The sequence below is a fragment of the Camelus bactrianus genome, chromosome 24 (assembly GCF_048773025.1).
Source record: "Camelus bactrianus isolate YW-2024 breed Bactrian camel chromosome 24, ASM4877302v1, whole genome shotgun sequence".
Taxonomy (NCBI): Eukaryota; Metazoa; Chordata; class Mammalia; order Artiodactyla; family Camelidae; genus Camelus; species Camelus bactrianus.
The window spans coordinates 14,003,811-14,023,070 of record NC_133562.1 but is presented as its reverse complement, the minus strand read 5'-3'; the positions used below and the strand labels follow the sequence as shown (position 1 = coordinate 14,023,070).

At 38.2% G+C, this 19,260-nt stretch overlaps 1 protein-coding gene across 2 annotated transcripts in view; it reads left to right on the top strand.

Annotated features, from left to right (window-relative positions):
• DSC3 (desmocollin 3) overlaps positions 1-18,744 on the top strand; it is a 36,157-nt gene extending 17,413 nt beyond the window's left edge. The window contains exons 8-17 of one of the 2 annotated variants that reach the window (XM_074352196.1): positions 546-680; positions 1,052-1,237; positions 5,031-5,290; positions 5,403-5,545; positions 6,399-6,623; positions 8,917-9,141; positions 11,222-11,343; positions 14,465-14,722; positions 16,538-16,580; positions 16,670-16,699. In XM_074352196.1, coding sequence (XP_074208297.1) covers positions 546-680; positions 1,052-1,237; positions 5,031-5,290; positions 5,403-5,545; positions 6,399-6,623; positions 8,917-9,141; positions 11,222-11,343; positions 14,465-14,722; positions 16,538-16,564 — 1,581 coding nt within the window. In that variant the 3' untranslated portion in view covers positions 16,565-16,580; positions 16,670-16,699. Of the gene's footprint in view, positions 1-545; positions 681-1,051; positions 1,238-5,030; positions 5,291-5,402; positions 5,546-6,398; positions 6,624-8,916; positions 9,142-11,221; positions 11,344-14,464; positions 14,723-16,537; positions 16,581-16,669 lie in introns of both variants that reach the window. The other variant, XM_074352195.1, reaches the window with a different exon arrangement.
• Positions 18,745-19,260: the final 516 nt, after the last annotated feature.

The following is a 19,260-nucleotide window of genomic DNA, read 5'->3' as shown; positions in this document are numbered from 1 at the left end:
TCCTGTGGGGGTCAGTGATACCCCGGCACCTGTGTTGGCCTGTCTCTCCAAGTGGGACACGTGAGAGCAGCATTCTCAACCCCCTCTTTCTCTATTAACTTGTGCGTGCCACCTGTTAGCAAGTCAGACTCCATTCTAACTTACAGAAAACTTTCCTCTCACCCTTCCTTTTCATCCTCATTGCTAATGCCTCAGTTTTGTACTATTTCTGGAGCCTTTAACTGGTTTCTTTGAATTCCAGCTCAGCTCACTCCAAATACTTTTTCTAAAACCTAGATGTTCCTATTTTGTGTTCCCCATACAACTCCCATAAAACTTTTCCCTATTACCTGCTAAATCTACATTCTTAGTATAGGTCTTTGTAATTTAACCTCTGCCTACTTTTTCAGCTTTCTCCCTGTCTACCAAATTCTTTGGCCATATGCAAATAGAGAAATCAAATAAAAGCATAGAGACACACAAATTAAAGTGTATACAATTGAGTTTTCCTTTATAAAGCTAAACAAAGGTTTTCAAAATGAATTAAATATATGCTTTGTTTTCAGGTTAAAGACAAGTACTCATTGATAATGAAAGTCCAAGACATGGATGGTCAATTTTTTGGACTGATGAATACAGCAACTTGCATCATAACTGTGAAAGATTCAAATGACAATTTACCCACTTTCAGACAAAATGCTGTAAGCAGATAACATCAAAATCTATCTCTATTGTCATTTTTTATTTATTCAATCTGATTAATAAAATATTTATCATACTTTGAAGTATCAATTTCAGTTTATCAATGAAATATCTGACATAAAATTCTCTTTTATTTATTCATGTTAGTATTAATATTACCTCCTTTTTGTTGAAGGCCGTAACATTAGTTTTCATTTGTAACAAAGTTCTTTATTCACTTAAAAGATAATCCTTAATAAAATGATGCTCTTTGTGACTTACAGTTTAAAAATAATCTAGGCAAAAACTGTAAAAGCAAGTATTTTTGGAGTGGAAGAAACATTTTACTTTCTTTATAAAGTAAGTTTCTAATGAGTTCTTTCTGTTTCAGTACGAAGCATCAGTAGAGGAAAATACAGTCGATGTGGAGATTTTACGAATGCCTATAGATGATAAGGATTTAATTAACACTGCCAACTGGAGAGCCAATTTTACTATTTTAAAGGGCAATGAAAATGGACATTTCAAAATCAGTACAGACAAAGAAACTAATGAAGGTGTCCTATGTGTTGTCAAGGTACAGTAATGATGAGCAATTGACAATGTGACAAGTTTTAATCAACTAATGCTTTAATCAGCTAAATAGTTTCAGATCATAGACTTTACAGTTTGGAAGAGAACTTACTCTATTTTGTCCAACTGCTCTGCTTTAATGCTTGCCTTTTTTCTGTAATTTTGTTACTAGTTATTAGTTACCTAGTGTATGGTTGAATATTCTCGATTATAAGGAAAGACCTCCATATCTCCATTAGCAGCCTATTCCATGTCTGGAGAGCTCTGATTCTCAGAGGGCCTTACCTCTACTGTGCCTAAATTATTCTCCTTGTAATGCGTGTCTTTGGATCAGGTTTTATCTCTGCTGCTGTGCAGAACAGGTTTGATCCTTTGAAAAGGCTGTTATGTCCATTTGAGATTTACCTTCTCTAGGACAAATATTCCCAATTCTTTTAACTATTCCTTACATGCTATAGTTTAGAAGCTCATTTTTCTTCTCATTCTCTCCCTGTCTCATATATTCCTGGCTCTGATTCTTTTAAAGGTGGTATTGAGGATGAAATATAGTTTCGAGGGGTCCTCTTCCCCTTACGTCTCCTCTTTTCCCTACTTGGGTTACTTGGCTTGATAGAGCCATGGCTTCAGGTGTACAGAGAGGTCTTCTCCCTTTAAAACTTCAATTCATTTCCACTTCTCTCAGTTTACTTTTTTAAATTATCTCTTTCCTCTCTCATTATCAGCTCTGTTGCTAATCTTACCTTCTCTCTCTCTTTAAGCCATTCATTCATAATAGTCCCTAACATACTGGACAATGAAATGTGCACTTGCCATGTAGGTCTTCCTTTCCATGTTTTATGCAAACCCTTAGAAAACCTGAATGCATCCGAGAGCTCCTTTGGTAGCCACACTGGTCTTTAAAGGTATCTGTCCTTTTCCGTGGTAAAGGTTTGTGTCTGCATAGTTAAGTTACATCTTTAAGTTATTTCTAATCTAAGTAAAGTATCTTTAATTTTAAAATGAACACTATACAATCAGGGTAATTGAAATCCATCTTCCTGTCATGTGGGCTACATACCTGATGATGACTAACCTCCTTACTGGTTAAAGAATGAAATCCATGCATTGATTGCTTTAAAGGAGTCCTCTTTCAATGCTCTGGTTCTTTCTTGTTAGTCAGGATTATGTTCAGGATAGAAGGGCACTTTATTCATTCTTTAGTACCCTAAAGTGTTAAATAATCAGTAGGTTAAACTGATGGTTTAGCTGAACAGAGCTTTCAAACATTGTCTCTTTAGTTAGTATCTCCTATTGCATATTATTGCCCTTTAACAAAAAGTGTTATACCCTTCATTTGCCTGTGTGACAGCTTGAGAGATTACTAAAACCTATAGTGTAGAGCTCTTACTGTGTGTGCATTGTATAGAAGAGAAAACTTAGGCTCAGAGGCATTAAGAAATGTACCCAAGGTCCACAGCTGGGACGTAGTAGAGACAGGATTTGAGTCTATGTCTTTGATTCCAAGTATCTGCTCTTAAGCACTGTGTTAAATTGTTTCATTGTTGTTGTTTTGGTTTGGTTTGGTTTGGTTTTGGGGAGCAGAAGTAATTAGGTTTATTTTTTATTTATTTTTTAATGGCGGTACTGGGGATTGAACCCAGGACCTTCCAGGACCTTGTGCATGCTAAGCACGCGCTCTACCACTGAGCTATACCCTCCGCACTTAAATTGTTTTGAATAGCTATGTGATCTTGGAACGTTAGCCTCTGTATTATGTGTAAAATATAAATAGTACTTCTCTCTGCCTCCTTAGTAGCTATTCAAGGACGATAACGAAAATGCAAGCAGTCGGTAAGCTATAGGATATTAGTATTATATTTTTAGAAGTCATACCATGTTCTTGGGAAAAATGTTCTAATTTTCCACAGATAACTCTCCTGAAACTGTAGAGTGTGAGCTGACCTAGTCTTCAGCTGAGTCCTGGGGAATCTTTCCATCTCAGTCTTTTCTTTCCCCTTCAGCAGCAGCAGTAGCATGCCTGGGCGTGAGTGAGGAAGACACAGCCTTCATTCTCAGCATTCGAGGGGCCTCAGTTCCATCTTCACCACAATACATTTTCTAGGGAGCTGTTAGCATCTTATTGCAAATATGGGATATTTTTAAACAATTTTTTTTCAATTGATGAAACAAGATGGTACCCTGTGGTTGAAGAGAATTCATATTTTTTTCATTAATCATTGATTTTGTCCCACCAGCTTTCTAATCTTGGAGAGTTTTAAGCCACTGAGGCAATATCCAGCTTGAACCTCAAAAAAATTACCTAAAGAATCTCTAGGGCTCTTAGCAAATGACTCTAGATCAGATAACTGCAACTCCAGGGCAGCAGCTGGTTCTTAAATTTCCGTCCGTTTCTCATTGCCAGCAGATGCTCTGACTCCCAGCATGACCGTAGCAACACATGCAATTTGTGAGATAGTGTTCATTAGCAACAAATGAACAGATATTCATCTTTTTTCTCCACTGATGCCCCAGTTTCTGGGATATTAATAAAAGAACTAAAAACAGGTTCACGTACATTTTGTTGATTCGAAGATTCAGAAATTTTCTCAACTTCTTCTTGGACTTTTTGTGGTATTAGTAACTCAGCTTGATAATACCTAGATGTGGAGGCAGGTTTAAAACAAAAATTTTACTCATCAGGTTTGATTTTGTTCAATGTTCAGCCAGTGATGATTTTGATAAGCAGAAAGAGAAGCAAAGAGAAAGTGCTTTGGCTTTGTAGTACGGTGTAAAACCGTTTTTTATGGGTTTGGCTTCGTTTGCTGTATAAAGATCAACTGTCATCAAAGAATTGACTTAAAAGTTTTTGGAGGCTGGTGAACCAATTAAGCAGGAGGATTATATTGTGGTAGGAAAATGGACTCGAACCAGGCCAAGTGGCTTCAAACTCCCGCTCAAATGAGTCTCTTCTGGTCTTGGGAAAACCAATTTACCTCCTTTTCTCCACTTCCCTGCTCTGTAAAATGGGGATGGTGATAATAATAGTATCATTAAGCACATCAATTTTTTTTTTACTCCTCTGCATTTGCACTGTGAGAGTTTCATTGGATAAACTACAGAAAATGCCAAAGTATAATTCTCAAATTGTCAAAAATATAGTTTTCCTAAAAATAGAGAGTAAACCCAGGGAAAAGTTTGACTTAACTCATCATTGGGAGAATCAGCAAAAAGACAAAGCAGATTCCTAAGAAGAAATGAGAACCTGTATGGATTTTGATAGGAGGAAAAGCTGAAATAAAGATTCTCAGTTATGTGCTTTATAGGACAATTAAAACAAACATTTGAAATATCTTTTCTATCAGAGAGAAAATAAAGTCATTGCACCTTTTCAGTTTTAAGTCAACATCTAATTTTATGAGAGCTGTAAAATGTCTGGGCTGTCATTAATGGTAAATAGTAAGTCAAAGTCACGTTCTCCGAGCATCAGAAGACCCTCGGGTGGTCTGTTAGTGCCGTAAGGGACACTGTCATGTTTTTCCACTATCTTCAGGTTCAGAATAATTGTCCTTAGTAAGAATAAACTATACAAACATTTCAGGAGCTGCTTTTCACCACTCCATAAAACCACCTGCAGAAACTTTTAGACCACTCTTGTTAAAAGTCTTAATGAAGAATCATCTCTCTCTTTAGCAGTGGTTAAAAGTCAACGTCAGCTAAATGCAGCACTGTTCATATTGACAAAATTCACGTGCTATTTAAAATATCAAACGTATTTTACACAGATATTGATATATTTGTCCTTTTTTTTTTTTTTAAAGCCACTGAATTATGAAGAAAACCAGAAAGTGGTCCTGGAAATTGGAGTAAACAATGAAGTTCCATTTAGTAGAGATGTTGCCCTCAGAGTGACAACCATGAACAGGGCCTTGGTCACAGTTCACGTGAAGGATCAGGATGAGGGGCCTGAATGCAGCCCTGCAGTCCAATATGTACAGATTAAAGAAAACTCCGCAGTGGGGTCAAAGATGAATGGCTATAAGGCACGTGACCCCGAAAATAGAACCAGCAATGGTATAAGGTAAAAAGAAATTTATAACCACATACTAACAATGTATTTGTAATAATTGAGACTGTAATTTATTTCAATATATTTTATAGTGCTAAAAACTATTTTTACTTTTTATGAACAGGTACAAGATATTGCATGATCCTAAAGGGTGGATCACCATTAATGAAATTTCAGGGTCAATCCAAACTTCCAAAACCTTGGACAGGGAGGCTGCAACTCCCAGAAATGACTTGTATAATATTACAGTCTTGGCAATAGATCAAGGTAAAATACAAGTTTTAACCTGGTATGTTATTAAAGAATTAAGAGAATAAACTGCAGTTGTTCTTGTGCAGAATTATTCTTCTGATAACTACATGGACTTTTTAGAAATTAAAGATTGTTTTGATTTCTCTAATCATTCAGACAAGATGAAAACTGCTTGGTGACAAGGAACCACACCTTATTTAGTTTTATATCCCTAGCATGGCGAGACCTTAAATGCTCATAGAGCTCCATGTCAGAGGACAGAGGTGAAGTTTAAGTCTGGGACTAGATGAAATGGTCTCACCAGGCTCTTCTAGATCTCTTTATGCCAATTTAAATTGAGCTGTTAAATAGCTCAGCTGACTGTGGAGTTAAAAAGATCCTTTCCTTGAATTCTATTTCTTAAAGTAGCTGAGAGTTTCTCAACCATGACTTCATATTAAAATAATTTGGGACCCTTTAGAAAAAATCAAGGTGTAGACACTACCTTAGACCAAGTGAATCAGAATCCCTGGCTGGGGAGCCTGGGTATCATATATTTTAAAAATCTGCCCAGGTGGTTTAAATGTGTGCCAGGATTAGAAAAGCTTTTCTGTAGTCACTTGACTTTTCCTTAACGGCTGCACCAAAAGGAACCCAAAGAAACAGCTTGAAATTTAGACATTTATTTTTATTTTTTGGTAATCGTTCTGGTAAAAGGTCTATGGGCAGGTGTATCCATCTGTGCTTTTATTTACCATTTCCTCTAATTATCAGAGTTTTTTTAAATAAAAAACCCATACATCATATAGAGAATCTAGTTGATTTTGTTTTCTTAAGAAACTGTAAAAGAGACTATGAACTACACCAAAGTTCTCTCCTTTCCTCCTAGATGGCAGATCATGTACCGGAACACTTGCAGTTAACATTGAAGATGTGAATGATAACCCACCAGAAATACTTCAAAATTATCTAGTAGTTTGCAAACCAAAGATGGAGTACACTGACATTTCAGCCGTTGATCCTGACGAGCCTATCAATGGGGCTCCTTTTTATTTCACCTTGGCAGACACTTCTCTGGCAGTCAACAGAATATGGACCCTCACCAGAGTTAACGGTATTTCATCAAAAATAATGATTTACATGCTCTGAAATCACTGAGGATGGATTTGCTGCTTTATGCACATGAAGCATAATGTAAAACTGATTCTCATTAACCTACTTTAGAAGACTATCTTTAACTTTCGCAAATATCATAGGGGGCCTGTGGTATATATGGTACATAAAATGAAAGAAGTCATAATTTTTATGATGGCAAAATTTACGTTTACGACAAAGACAAAAAGATCCTATTGAACTATTGGGCAGCTTATCATTGAAACAAATTGCTTTTGCTATGTTTTCGAAGTCACTTCGTGAGATGAAGAAAGAACAGAAGATGGGTAGCTTAAATTTTAGTGTAAGCAAACTCTGGAAGTGAGGACTCTGGGTGTGTGGGATAAGCACTGCATAATATTCTGGAAGGAAACATGGTGGGATACGGACAGAGGCTTGGCATTGAAGCCTTCAGTCTGGCCTCCTACAATAGCGGTGCGGGGGGTGTGGTTTTCCATGTGACAGCCACACGTCACAGCTGCTCTGTTACTATGTCTTGCTCTTTCATACAACTGGGCTTTTGCACATGCTGTTCCTTCTGCCTAGAACGCCTCCCCACTCCTTAGCTTGGTATTAATTCATAATATTTATGGACCTACTATCTACCTGTTGTATCTCTGTGTAGTCTATGTGTTGTATTATTATCTGTTTACTTTTCTCCTCTAATACATGGGTTTCTCAGGACATTCATAATCCTTCTGTGTATTTCCAGCACCTCGCCCAGTGTGTTGTAGATACAAACTGCTAAATAAATGTTTGTTTAATCAATAATTGATTAACAAATATACACAAAAGAAGGCAAATATTAGCGGAAAAAAGTAAATCAGTGTTGTTAGAGTTTAGACGGTGTTAGTAGGAAGGCCGAGAGATTGGGTGGGAGGAAGAACCTTGGGGTGAAGGGCCGTATGTACCAGCTGTGGAGACCGAATTCTGTTCAGTAGGTGAGAGCAGGTGCACATCGGGAGTGTGTAAGCAGGGCAGTGCTGTCCCAAGTTTATGCCTCTAAAAAAGTGACGTTGGTAACAAGTAGGGGGACAATTTGAAGAGGGTGGAATGGAAGGGCAAGGAAAGGCAGAGGCTGCCGCACTGTCTGAATGAGTGAGACATGCCTATGGCTCAGCTTATGGTCTTGACGGAGGAGAGGGATCTGAAGCATTTTACTTTAGACACATTATAATCCTGAAAAGTTCCAAACAAACCTTCGTGGTAATTCACATTCCTCTGGGCAGCTCTGGGTATGAGGTGCAGCCAAAAATCTTTGAGGTTCTTAACATTTCTAACAGTGCAGTTAAGAGACAAATGATGAGATCTTACTGTACAGCACAAGGAACTACAGTCAATATCTTGTAATAAACTATAATGGAAAAGAATCTGAAAAATAATGTATAGGTATATGTCTGAATAACTTTGCTGTACACCAGAAACTAATGGACCGTTGTAAATCAACTATAGTTCAATTTAAAAAAAGAAAGAAAAAGGCTTAGCGTTTACAGATGACTTCCAGGAGGTGCATAATTCTACTCTGTCATTTCAATTATTGCAAAACTCAAAAGGTTGTAATTGCCATTGAAAGTGTGTGGAGCTTTTGGTCAATTGATGATAAACTCATTGAAATTAGGTCACAAGACCATTGGGGAATTATCACAGTTGATAAAAATGTGTATGGTTATGATATAGATATGTCTGTGTTTACGTAAGCCTGCAGCTAGCCTGGGTGATGTTAATTAGCTTTCTGGTTTAGAGATTACTTCCACAGGGAAGGCGTTAATAATCAAAGGTCAATTGTGCTTTGAAAAATTACCTTATAATAAGGATAACGGACAGGTACGAGAAGGTAAATGGATAGAGAATATGAACGTAAAACATCTTTTGTGTGTAACTATTGGTGTTAATTCTCTGTGCGTACCGTGAGCAGGCATGTAGGGAAATGCTTGAAGTGTATGTCAAGAGCCAGTCTAGCATCATTAGTTTGTAGATGAGGGAAGAGATAAGGGAACAATAAATAATGTTGAAATGCTGCTGGGTCAGTCCAATGCCAAATTACTTCTTTAAGCCGCTCTTCTAAAAAGTTACAACAGGCAACATATATTAGTGCTTGAAAAAGTGGGAGATCGTCATCCCCTTTTATTCATTTTCACGTGGCAGGTGGTTGCTTGAGAATAATACCTTGATAAACAAGTGTTGTGGAACAAGCGTTAAGGGAATATTAAATGTTAACGTTCATTAAAAAATGTAAATCTTTGATTTTCTTTCAGATACGGCCGCCCGTCTCTCATATCAGAAAAATGCTGAATTTCAAGAATATTATGTCCCTGTTACTGTAAAAGATAGAGCGGGTCAATCTGCAACCAAAATCTTGAGAGTGAATCTCTGTGACTGTACTCAGCCAAGCCAATGCCGTGCAACTGCCCGGAGCGCAGGCGTGACGCTCGGCAAATGGGCGATCCTTGCGATACTTCTGGGCATAGCATTACTTTTTTGTAAGTCCTTTTACTTACTAAACTTAAAACATAAGCCAAGTATCTGAGTGCAGGAAGAGATCTTTAAAAAGAAATCTTGTGCGGTCACCCATCAGGTGTGCGTCCCCCTTACAAATTCTTTTTGTGTTGTTATTGTCTGAGCTCTGATTGAGTATTTTTTGTGAAAGGAAGGGAGCAAGATCCTTTTAGAGATAAAAGACTTCATACTTGTACAGAACTGTTGAAAATTCCTTGGAATGTGCCAAATTTGTCCACATACAGCATTTATTGCTTGGTCCTAATACACTATCTCTTTTAGGGCTAAATCAAACATTCTGAAACCTCTGCCATCGGCACGTCCACCAAAAGCCACTTTCATTTCGCGTCTTCTCACTTTTCAGCCAGACTCACGGGAAATGTTCAGCTCCCAGTAATATCTCTTCTTGGGTGTCTCTTGGCCAGCATTACATTCTGCTAACCTCCTCCTCGCCAGCTGTGTAGTCCTGGCACCATATTTTTTTTTCTCCTTTTATTTCCTTCCAATCCGTCAGCCTATATTATCTCTATTGTAGGAGTAGTGGTTCAGAGCAAGACTCTGGGACCAGACTGCCTGGGTCTGGACCCCCAGCTCTATTATTTGTAAGCCATGTGACCTGGGGCAAGTTCTTTCACCGGCTTCAGCTTCCTCATCGATACCAGGGGATAACTGTAGTATAGGGTAGCCCTGAAGATTCACTGAGTTAATACAATGCAGAGCTTAAAACAGCACATGGGAGATTTCTAATAAGTGTTTCTTATTTTTCATCAACTCAACAAATAAATACATATTGAACACCTGCTATAAGTCAGAAACTATCTAGATGCTTGGGATTCACCAATGAACAGAGCAGGCAAAAACAAACAGTTTGCCTTGTGACAGTAAACTAATTAATAAATTAAATGCTGTAGAGGGGAAAAATTGAGCAAAATAATTAGGGTCTGTAGTGCTACAGAGTGCGTGTGGGTGAGTGTGGGGATGGGTGCTGGTGACTGCAGTTTTCCATAGACACTTAGGCCAGCCTAACTGAGAAGTTATCTTGGATGCTTTTTGGAAGAGGGGAAAGGCATTCAAAGGCCCTGAAGTGAGGCAATGTCTGGAGAAGTCAAGGATGGCGGGGCACCCGTGTGGCTACGGAGCAGTGGATGAGGGGAGGGGTAATAGAGGGAACCAGAAAGGTAACAAGCGGCTGCACAGAGCTGCCAGCGGTTGGCGCACTTTTTCTATAAAGGGCCAGTTACTATATATTTTAAACTTTGCAAGCCATATGGTTTCAGTTGTAACTGAGCAAATCTGCCCTTCTAGCAAGAAAGCAGCCATAGAGAATATTTAAACCATGAGCATGCCTGTGTTCCATGAGAGCTTTATTTATGACACTAAAATTTGAATTTCATATAATTTTTACATGTAATAAACTTACTCTTTTTATTTTTTAATCATTTAAAATATAAAAAAAACACAGCTCAGGACACAATGGGCTGGATTTGGGGCTTTAGTTTCACAGTGGGGCTTGTAGAACATCGTAAAACCTTGTAGAACACTGTAAAAACCCATTGTTGCTATTAATTTTATTATCACATATTTCAACCTCCCACAATTATGATGTGGAATGAAAATTCTCAATAGGCAAAACACAAAGTAGGTTGAATAAAGATACTAGGAGATAAATCTATTCTGAGAAATAAAGTATGTTCTGTTACATTTTCATGTAGGCAAGCCACTCTTTCAAGAATCAATAAATCTCTTTAAAGGCTTTGTCGTAAATGAATGCCATGGATTTTTTTTTTAAATAACTGTTTAATTCATGATTCGAAATACTTTAAAATGATGGGCAGAATTCAAACTCCTAAAGAGGGCTATAATCAAAATACACATATAATCATTTTAAATTTTAAAATCTAAGCTAAATCATGGCCTGTTAATTTAGAAAGAGCAAGGTAATTCATGGTATACTGTGCTTAATGACTTCAGTTTCCTCTTGTGCACCTTAGGTAATAAGACATAAAAGATGACTATTTCATTTTATGCGTGTTAAACTTTGTTTTTGTTTCTGTTTTAACTCAGCTGTATTGCTAACTTTAGTATGTGGAGTTTTTAGTGCCAAAAAAAGAAAGGGTTTTCCTGAAGATGTGGCACAGCAAAACTTAATTATATCCAACACAGAAGCACCTGGAGATGACAAGGTGGTGAGTAATTTTTCTTTAATGAATATTTATCTCTGAGTATCATTTGTTTAACTCATCCTTATGAAGTTATTTCAAAATTTAGGAGTTAATTTATATTTTTAACTTGGTCAGATTCTCTCGGTCAGGGAGAGCCAGTCGAGGCTTTTGTGCACGGAAGTGGCAGAGTGCGAGTGGGGTGATGCTGATCCTGCAGGGTGACCAGCGAGCACAGGAAGGCGTTAGGAACGGGGAGGATGAAGGACTCGGATCTCTTGGTAGAGTCACATGAGATAACTCTATTAGGATAACGGTGATTGGAATATTAAAACACGGATGGATAAGACATATTTTAAATGGATGAATGATAAAATTGTTTACTTTTAAGTAACAAAACAGAAAGTGGAGTCAGTGTGACAGAAGCCACAGCCAGGGGCAGTGACTTTGCATCAAGCCTTTTCTCTGTCTCAGGGTGAAGGTGCTTTTCTTATCGACTGTCTTTTTCACTTCCTCCCCACCATCAGGCAAAAATCGTAGTCCATCTACGTAGGCCGTGTCCGCATGTGGAACCCTGTAATTATCTCTCCATTCAGAAAGTAGACTCAGTCCCCTTAACAGTGTTTGACTCACACTAGGTTCTTATTTTATATCTGAGGATGGAATGGTTGAACTGTACTTTATATTTCTTCTTTGCCATTTGATGCTAGAGCCGGTGGCAATGACTGGCCACGTCACCATGACATATACCTATTTACCTGTTCTCTGTTAGGAACACTCCACAAAAGGACTTAAAATTATTAACTTTTACCAGAATATAATTTTAGGTGTATTTTTTTACAAAAATGCAACAAAATGTCACAGTGAATGGGTAAACTCATTTTACTGTAGTGAGTAAAGGTGATGATGTTAGTTTTGGATCTGAGTTTAAGTCAAAGGCATTCAGATGGGGTTAGGATTTGGGTGAAAAATCAGGACTTGGAAAAGTAAATCTGGAAATATTGACATGGGGGGGGGTGGTTGATGCCCTGTGAAAATAAACCTGGGAAGGCACCTGGAGGCAGGCAGGAAGGAACAGAGACCAGAGAGAATGTGAAATAGCACTGTGGGCTCAGCCTTGATTTTAACTTTATTTTCAGTTCTCCTTTCATTAGCTTAGACATATGCTCCTGAACTTGCATTTATAATGACACAAATACACCATCAAGGAGATTGGATGATCAGGAATTTTTTGTTTGTTTTCTTTTGGTTTTTTTGGGGGGTGGGGTGGGGAGGGTAATAGAATTTTACGGTCGCGACAACCTAAGCAAAAAATGTGGGGCAGCAGTGCCACCAAATGGCTACTTTTCAGTTCTCTTTTCTGGTATTCTTTCCTAAGGCAGCGAGACAGTGTGTATAACTTGTGTAGATATATTACAGATCCAGCAAATCATCTGCACTTGCAGATCTTTGCTTTGATAGAGACTCTGCATGTTAAACAAAAATAAATTAGAAGATGGCACAACGGTGCCCGGTTACAGCGGGGTCTCGGCGTGAAAGAGCTGGCTTGTAACTGGAACCGTCACGCTGGGGTTACTGCTGTCACTAACCTTCTCTCCTGGTGCGAAGTTCCAGCACTGAGTTAATGTTCAGTCACGTCTTTTCCGCTTAAAAACATTCTCCTGACTCCTTGTCCTCCTCTGCTTCCCTCCAGCTCTCTTTTTCTTTGAAACTGAACTTTTCGAGAGAAAGATTTTTACTCGATTTCCCTATGACATTACTTTCTGTACCTTCAGCTCTTCGTGGAAATTCTTGTGATAAAGATCACCACCGGCCACTTTTTTACCAAGTGCTGCTTACTTTGTCTGAACCGGTTCTTTGATTTTTTCCTACATCATTGACCCCCCTACTGTAATCCTCTCTTGGTTTGGCTTCAGAGTCACGCCTCGTTGGTTCCTTATTATCTCAGTGGCTATTCCAGATTAATTCTCTCACAGCTCCAATTCCTTTATCCTCCTCTTTAAAACATGATTTTTTTTTGTCAGTCTAATCTTAGCCTTCTTTTCTTTCAGTCCACGATTTTCCCTGTGTGATATCATTTATTCCCATGGCTTCAGCTCCCCTCTCCCAGAATTCCAGCTCCAGCTCTGCTCTCTCACCTGAGCTCCAGACCACATATTCATATGCTCACTTTGGATATCCACACGTTTCTCAGAGTGACCACATCCACAATCAAAGGGCTCACCCTCCTCCCACCCACAAGTGTGTCCTTCTCTCCTGTTTCAGTGAATTACACTATCTAGTTGCACAAGCAAAACACATCAGAATAATTCCTGACTCCTCCCTTTGCTGCCTTATCCACCTCACCACCAGTAAGCTCTCCATGGACTCTATCCCCTTCTTTTACACATTATTGCCAAGACTGGCTTAGATCCTTTTCGTTTTGTCACCTAAAATGATTCAATGACCTCCCTGATTTCCATGACACTAAACTTGTCTCTTTCTTACCTGTCTTTCACATTAGTACCTAGAATGATTTTTTAAAAAATACATCCCTTTCCTGTTATTAAACACCCTTCTTTGAGTCCCCATAGTCTTCAAGGTAGTCTAAAATGTTTAGCATGGCATATGGCTCTTCAGGTCCTCCTGTCTGTTATAACTTCTCCAGCTCCTTCGCTCTCTCTGTCTCTGGACTCGCTGTGGCAGCCATTCTCAACACGCTGAAGGTGGGCTCCCCCAAGGACCTTGTGTGTCTTCTGCCCCCGGCCCCCCCTGCAGGCAGTGCCTTCTTCCTTCCATTTCTCAGCAGGACTCCCTCAGCTCAGCGTTTGCCCAGTTTGCTCTGCTTACTCTCCCTGGGTTTGAATTTTAATGCTCCTCCTCCATTTCTGTTGCCTTTTGTGTTCATCTATATATCAGAGGAATCACATTCTTAAAGTAATTGTCTATTTTCTGCCTCTTTGGAATAAGGGCTTCCAGGGCCACTGAGAGACCATGTCTTTATTTTTGCCTCCCTAGACTGGGCACCTAATTGGAAAATGATAAATGTCTGTTGAATGAATGGATGAATAAAAGGTTGAATAAAGGAACTGTCTCCTTTGCCTTCCATTGACTTTACTTGGAATCCATTTCTTCCCAATGTGAATCGTCTTACTTTATTTCATTTCAGTGTTCTGCCAATGGGTTTATGACCCAGACAGTCAACAACTCTAGCCAAGGCTTGTGTGGTACTATAGGATCAGGAGTCAAAAACGGAGGCCAGGAGACCATTGAGATGATAAAAGGAGGCCACCAGACCTTGGAGTCGTGCCGGGGGGCCGGGCAGCATCACACCCTGGAGTCCTGCAGGGGAGGCCCCGTGGAGACGGACAACTCCAGACATACTTACTCAGAGTGGCACAGTTTCACTCAGTCCCGTCTCGGTGAAGTGAGTTTCCCTGAGTGTTTTGACTCTATCATTTAAATGTCCAAGTGGAGGACCCTAGGAAATTGAGATTAACATGTATTTTCAAAACTGATTTACCATATTCTTCAATGTATCCTTTCTTTCTCAATCTCTGGTTATTTTTGCCTCTGCTCTTTGATTTTGTTATGTTATCTAACAGCAGAGAGACTTTATTTAATCTGTCATATTTCTCTTAATTTCTAAAATCTCGTGAAAATCAGAGGTTCTACTGTCCCTCACTGAAGCTACATTTCATTTTTAGGTGTGTGTTTATCTGATGAACTCTTTTAATACAGAAGAACATGAAAAACAAATCTCATCCTTCACAATTACAAAACTCCCCCAGTCCAATCTGCATTTCTCTGTGAAAACAAAGCATCTGTATACAATTCTATGATGAACATTAAAAAATATGACCTGCAGGAACTATTTTTCATGTGAAAAACACCATGCAAATATAAAGTGTTTTCTAATTCAGAGGAAAGCAAGGGTGTGAAAGAAAAAAGGATTCAATAAGGGGTTTTCAGTCCTGGCAGGGCATCTAAATTCCCTGGGGAGCTTTAAAAAAATACTAATGCCCGCACTTCACCTTGAAAAATTCTGATTTAATTGGTTTGGCTTTTAGTTTTTTCAAAGCCTCTCAGGTCATTCAAATGTGCAGCCTGATTAGAAAGCCACGGGATTATATGTTCTTTCCGGTACTAAGTTTTCACTTCTTTTATCAGAGAGCATGAGTACCACGTAACACAAACACTGGTCCAGAAGCCCTGAAGCCCTTTGATGGACAGCAAGTGGGCAACATTCTGTGACACGGCTGTAGGTTACCATAGGTCCATAGCATTTTTTTTTAAATCAAATTCAAGTGTTAATACTTTTCTGTTTCTAGACAGTCAGTGTTCATGTAAGATCAGGTTGAGCAGGAGCAAAGCTTAAGAAGCAGTCTTAGGTAAAGTGTTCTTCATTGTGCACATCAGCAAGTCATGGGATGTGAGGCTAAATGGTCATGAAGAAAGACACCGGATAACATAAGCCAAGGAAAGAAGCACTGGTTTGGGGAGGGAACGGGAACACAGGTAAGAAAGTGGGGAGGTTCAGGAGTTGGACAAGTTGGCAGACAGGCCAGTGACAAACAGCAAGGATAAGTGTGGCTAAATGCATGGCCTCCATCCCAATGCTTTTGCAATGTGGGTTTTTGCAATGTGGGTCATCCTGAGTATTTTAAATTTCACTGACTTTTTTTGTGCATCTTTTAATTTTGCCATGTGTGGCTCTCTTGGAAACTTGATTCTGAAGACAATATTTTAATCCTTACCCACTTTATATCTGCATATAATTGAGATCGTAGTAGACATTTATTGACCATGTTTCATGTGCTGAACGTAATAAGGGTATTTTTCAAGTGCTATTATTGCATCATTTAATAATGATTCTGTGAGGTAGTCATTGTTTGTATTCCTGTTTTAGAAATGAGGAAACAGAGATTTAAATATGTCTAGTAACTTGCTCAAAGTCTTGTAGCCAGTATGTAAAGCCAAGCTCTGTCTCAAAATCAGGACTGTTTCACCATCCAAGTTCAAATATCTAACCACAATGCATGTTGTCACCATTTTGTGAACTAGCCTGACCTCCAGATATAAAATATAGGGATAAGAATTTAATAGTGATTTAAATGTACTTAAATATAACATGTGTAGACATCATTTTTTTTTATTTGAATGGATTACTAGAAATGTAAGATATACTGACTTTGCGGTATGGCTGTGACAGAGACCAACCCTGTGCATTTTTTGTATGTAGGAATCCATTAGAGGACACACTGGTTAAAAATTAAACATAAAAGGTAAATAAAAAAATATATTTTATGTTCATCTGTTTAAGTGTGTTTAAAACAGTAATACAATTCTTTTTTTATTTTTTTTTATTTTACAGAAATTGCATCTGTGTAATCAGGATGAAGACCGCATGCCGTCTCAAGATTACGTCCTTACGTACAACTATGAAGGACGCGGGTCTCCAGCTGGCTCTGTGGGCTGCTGCAGTGAAAAACAGGAAGAAGATGGCCTTGACTTTTTAAATAATTTGGAAGCCAAATTCACTGCGTTAGCAGAAACCTGCACAAAGAGATAATGTCACACTGCTACTATCAGACACGTCTTTCTCAGACATCCTGGAGGTTTCCAAAAGGGATATTGCAAAATTCAATTTATACCTCTCTCTATAGATACATATGAATATGAATATATATGAATTTTCCTAAATTTTCAAATTATGCTATGTACCAATTAGTAATTTTAAAGCAATTTGTTACTTATCTTTTCAAGAAGTTTAAAATGTTAAAACAGATTTTGCCTCCTTTACTGATGAGTAAATAGACAACCAGCAAATCTCATGCTATAGCACTGGAATTAAGGTCTATAAAGGACCTCCTCTCCTTTACAGATATTTTCCCAAATATTAGTCCAACTAATAGTAGCTGTACTTGATTGAATATAGCTGAACGGCTATCTGGGCTAGAAATTCTGTTCTTGTTCCAGATGTAGATAAAAATGGAATGCTAAGATCATGGGAAATTATGCTGGATTTTTTAGCTCTAAAAAAATCGGTAGCACCTAGTTATTTGCTCTGAGGACTACTGGAATTTTATTTTCCTTTTGGGTAGCAACTAGATCACAAAGAGAAGTTCTCTCTACTCAGTTGCCCTAGTAAGGTCTCAAAAATGCATAGCCACGTGGGAGGGTATAGCTCAGTGGTAGAGCGCATGCTTAGCATGCACCAGATCTTGGGTTCAATCCCCAGTACCTCCATTAAAAAAAAAAATAAGTAAATAAATAAACCTAATTACCCTCCTAGAACAAAACAAAGCAAAAAAAAAAAAAAAAAAACAAAACAAAAAACAAAAAACAAAAACCAGAAAGAAAGAAAGAAAAAGAAAAAGCATAGCCACATTGTGAAAACTACACTAAGAAAGTTTAGACCAAAAGTTGTGCTGTGCGGCCAATCACCCTTCAGTATGAATTAATTTTATATGAGTTTGTTTTCTTATGAGGATTTTTAAAATAATAGAAGAATTAAGAATTTTGAATTCATGAAAGAAAAAGACTATGTGGTCGTTTGGGGACATAGGGGACTTTGGGAGAGGGCAAGCCCGAGTTGGGTATTTGCACAGAGAGCAGCATGAAAACCTGGGCCTTCAAGGACAAAGAGAGAGGCCACCAAAGGGATGCCAGTGGGAATAAAAGTCACCTTGTTTGCTTCTTCACTTGTCCTAGGCCAGGCCTTCCCTTTTTCTTCTTTTCTCAGGCCAGGGGTGGCTGCCACTCAATTTTGGTGAAGTGTCACCAACCCTTTGTCCCTGCCTCACCTTCTTTGGAGCGTGGAATGGAGAAGAGAGGAGAGCTGACTGCATGCTGAGTCTGAAGGCATTGCTGGGATGGGCCTGAACTGGCTGTGCAGGACCAACGAACAAGGCGATCCGGGGAACGCAGTGTCCCTTACGCAGCCCTCTGGGCACTGCGATGGGAGGTCTTCAATCAGATGTGTGCTTAAAGTTTTTTATTTGATGCTCCATTTTCTGTTTTCTAATTTGCCCCTGAAATTTAGCATTTTAGACGTAGACATTTTAAAGAGTAATTTTCCTTTTAAAGCTTCTTATTTTTAGTGCAAACATTTTTAACATATTCTTCTTTCCTTATGTGTAAGGTGAAAAATGATGTTATTTTAGTGTGAAAGAAAATATCTTTTGGAAGCTTTTATTTTTCTTCCCCAGTCTTTGAACTTTTCTATAAATGTACAGATTATTTTTTCTTATTTTTATAAGGAAGCCACTACTATCTGTCTAAAACGCAGTGAGGTTGGTTTTGCAATATTTTAAACAAAGCTTTAATTTTGTTATTATAAGAAGTTACTTTGCTTTTAGAGAAACATGGCAGGTTAAAGTAAGCAAAAATTTGATGTATAAAACAAGATTTACAGATATAGGATGTAATAAAACAATGCTAATTTGATTTCTTGTCTTTGCTATTTTTAGAGATGACATTATTCCAAGGTGATCATGTTGCAAAATTGTGCTTAAGACTGGCATGGAAACAGATCTTCAGTACTATCTTTGTTGTGTTTAAAGAGGCTATTTATCCCCTCTCCAAGTCTTAGTTTTATCTTTAAAATCAAAATAACAATACCAACCTTATGGGGTTGGGGGGTTGATTAAATGAGTTAACATATTTAAAGCATTCAGAACATTGCCTGTACATAGTAAAAGACTTATAAGTGTTAGGTATACAGGCAGTGAAAATGTAGTTGAATATAATACAAAACAGTATCACAGTATCTAATCTCTGTTTAGGGAAAAGTTTATGCTTATCTAGGGAAAAAAAAGAGGAGGGGAGGAAAAAAACACTTATTTCCCCCCCCCCCCAAAATCTGTGCTCACAATACAAAAATTCTATAACATGTTTTTCTTTCTGATAGTTTTTTAAAAATTCTCCAACCATCATCCCATTTATGCAACTAAGTCCTTTGGT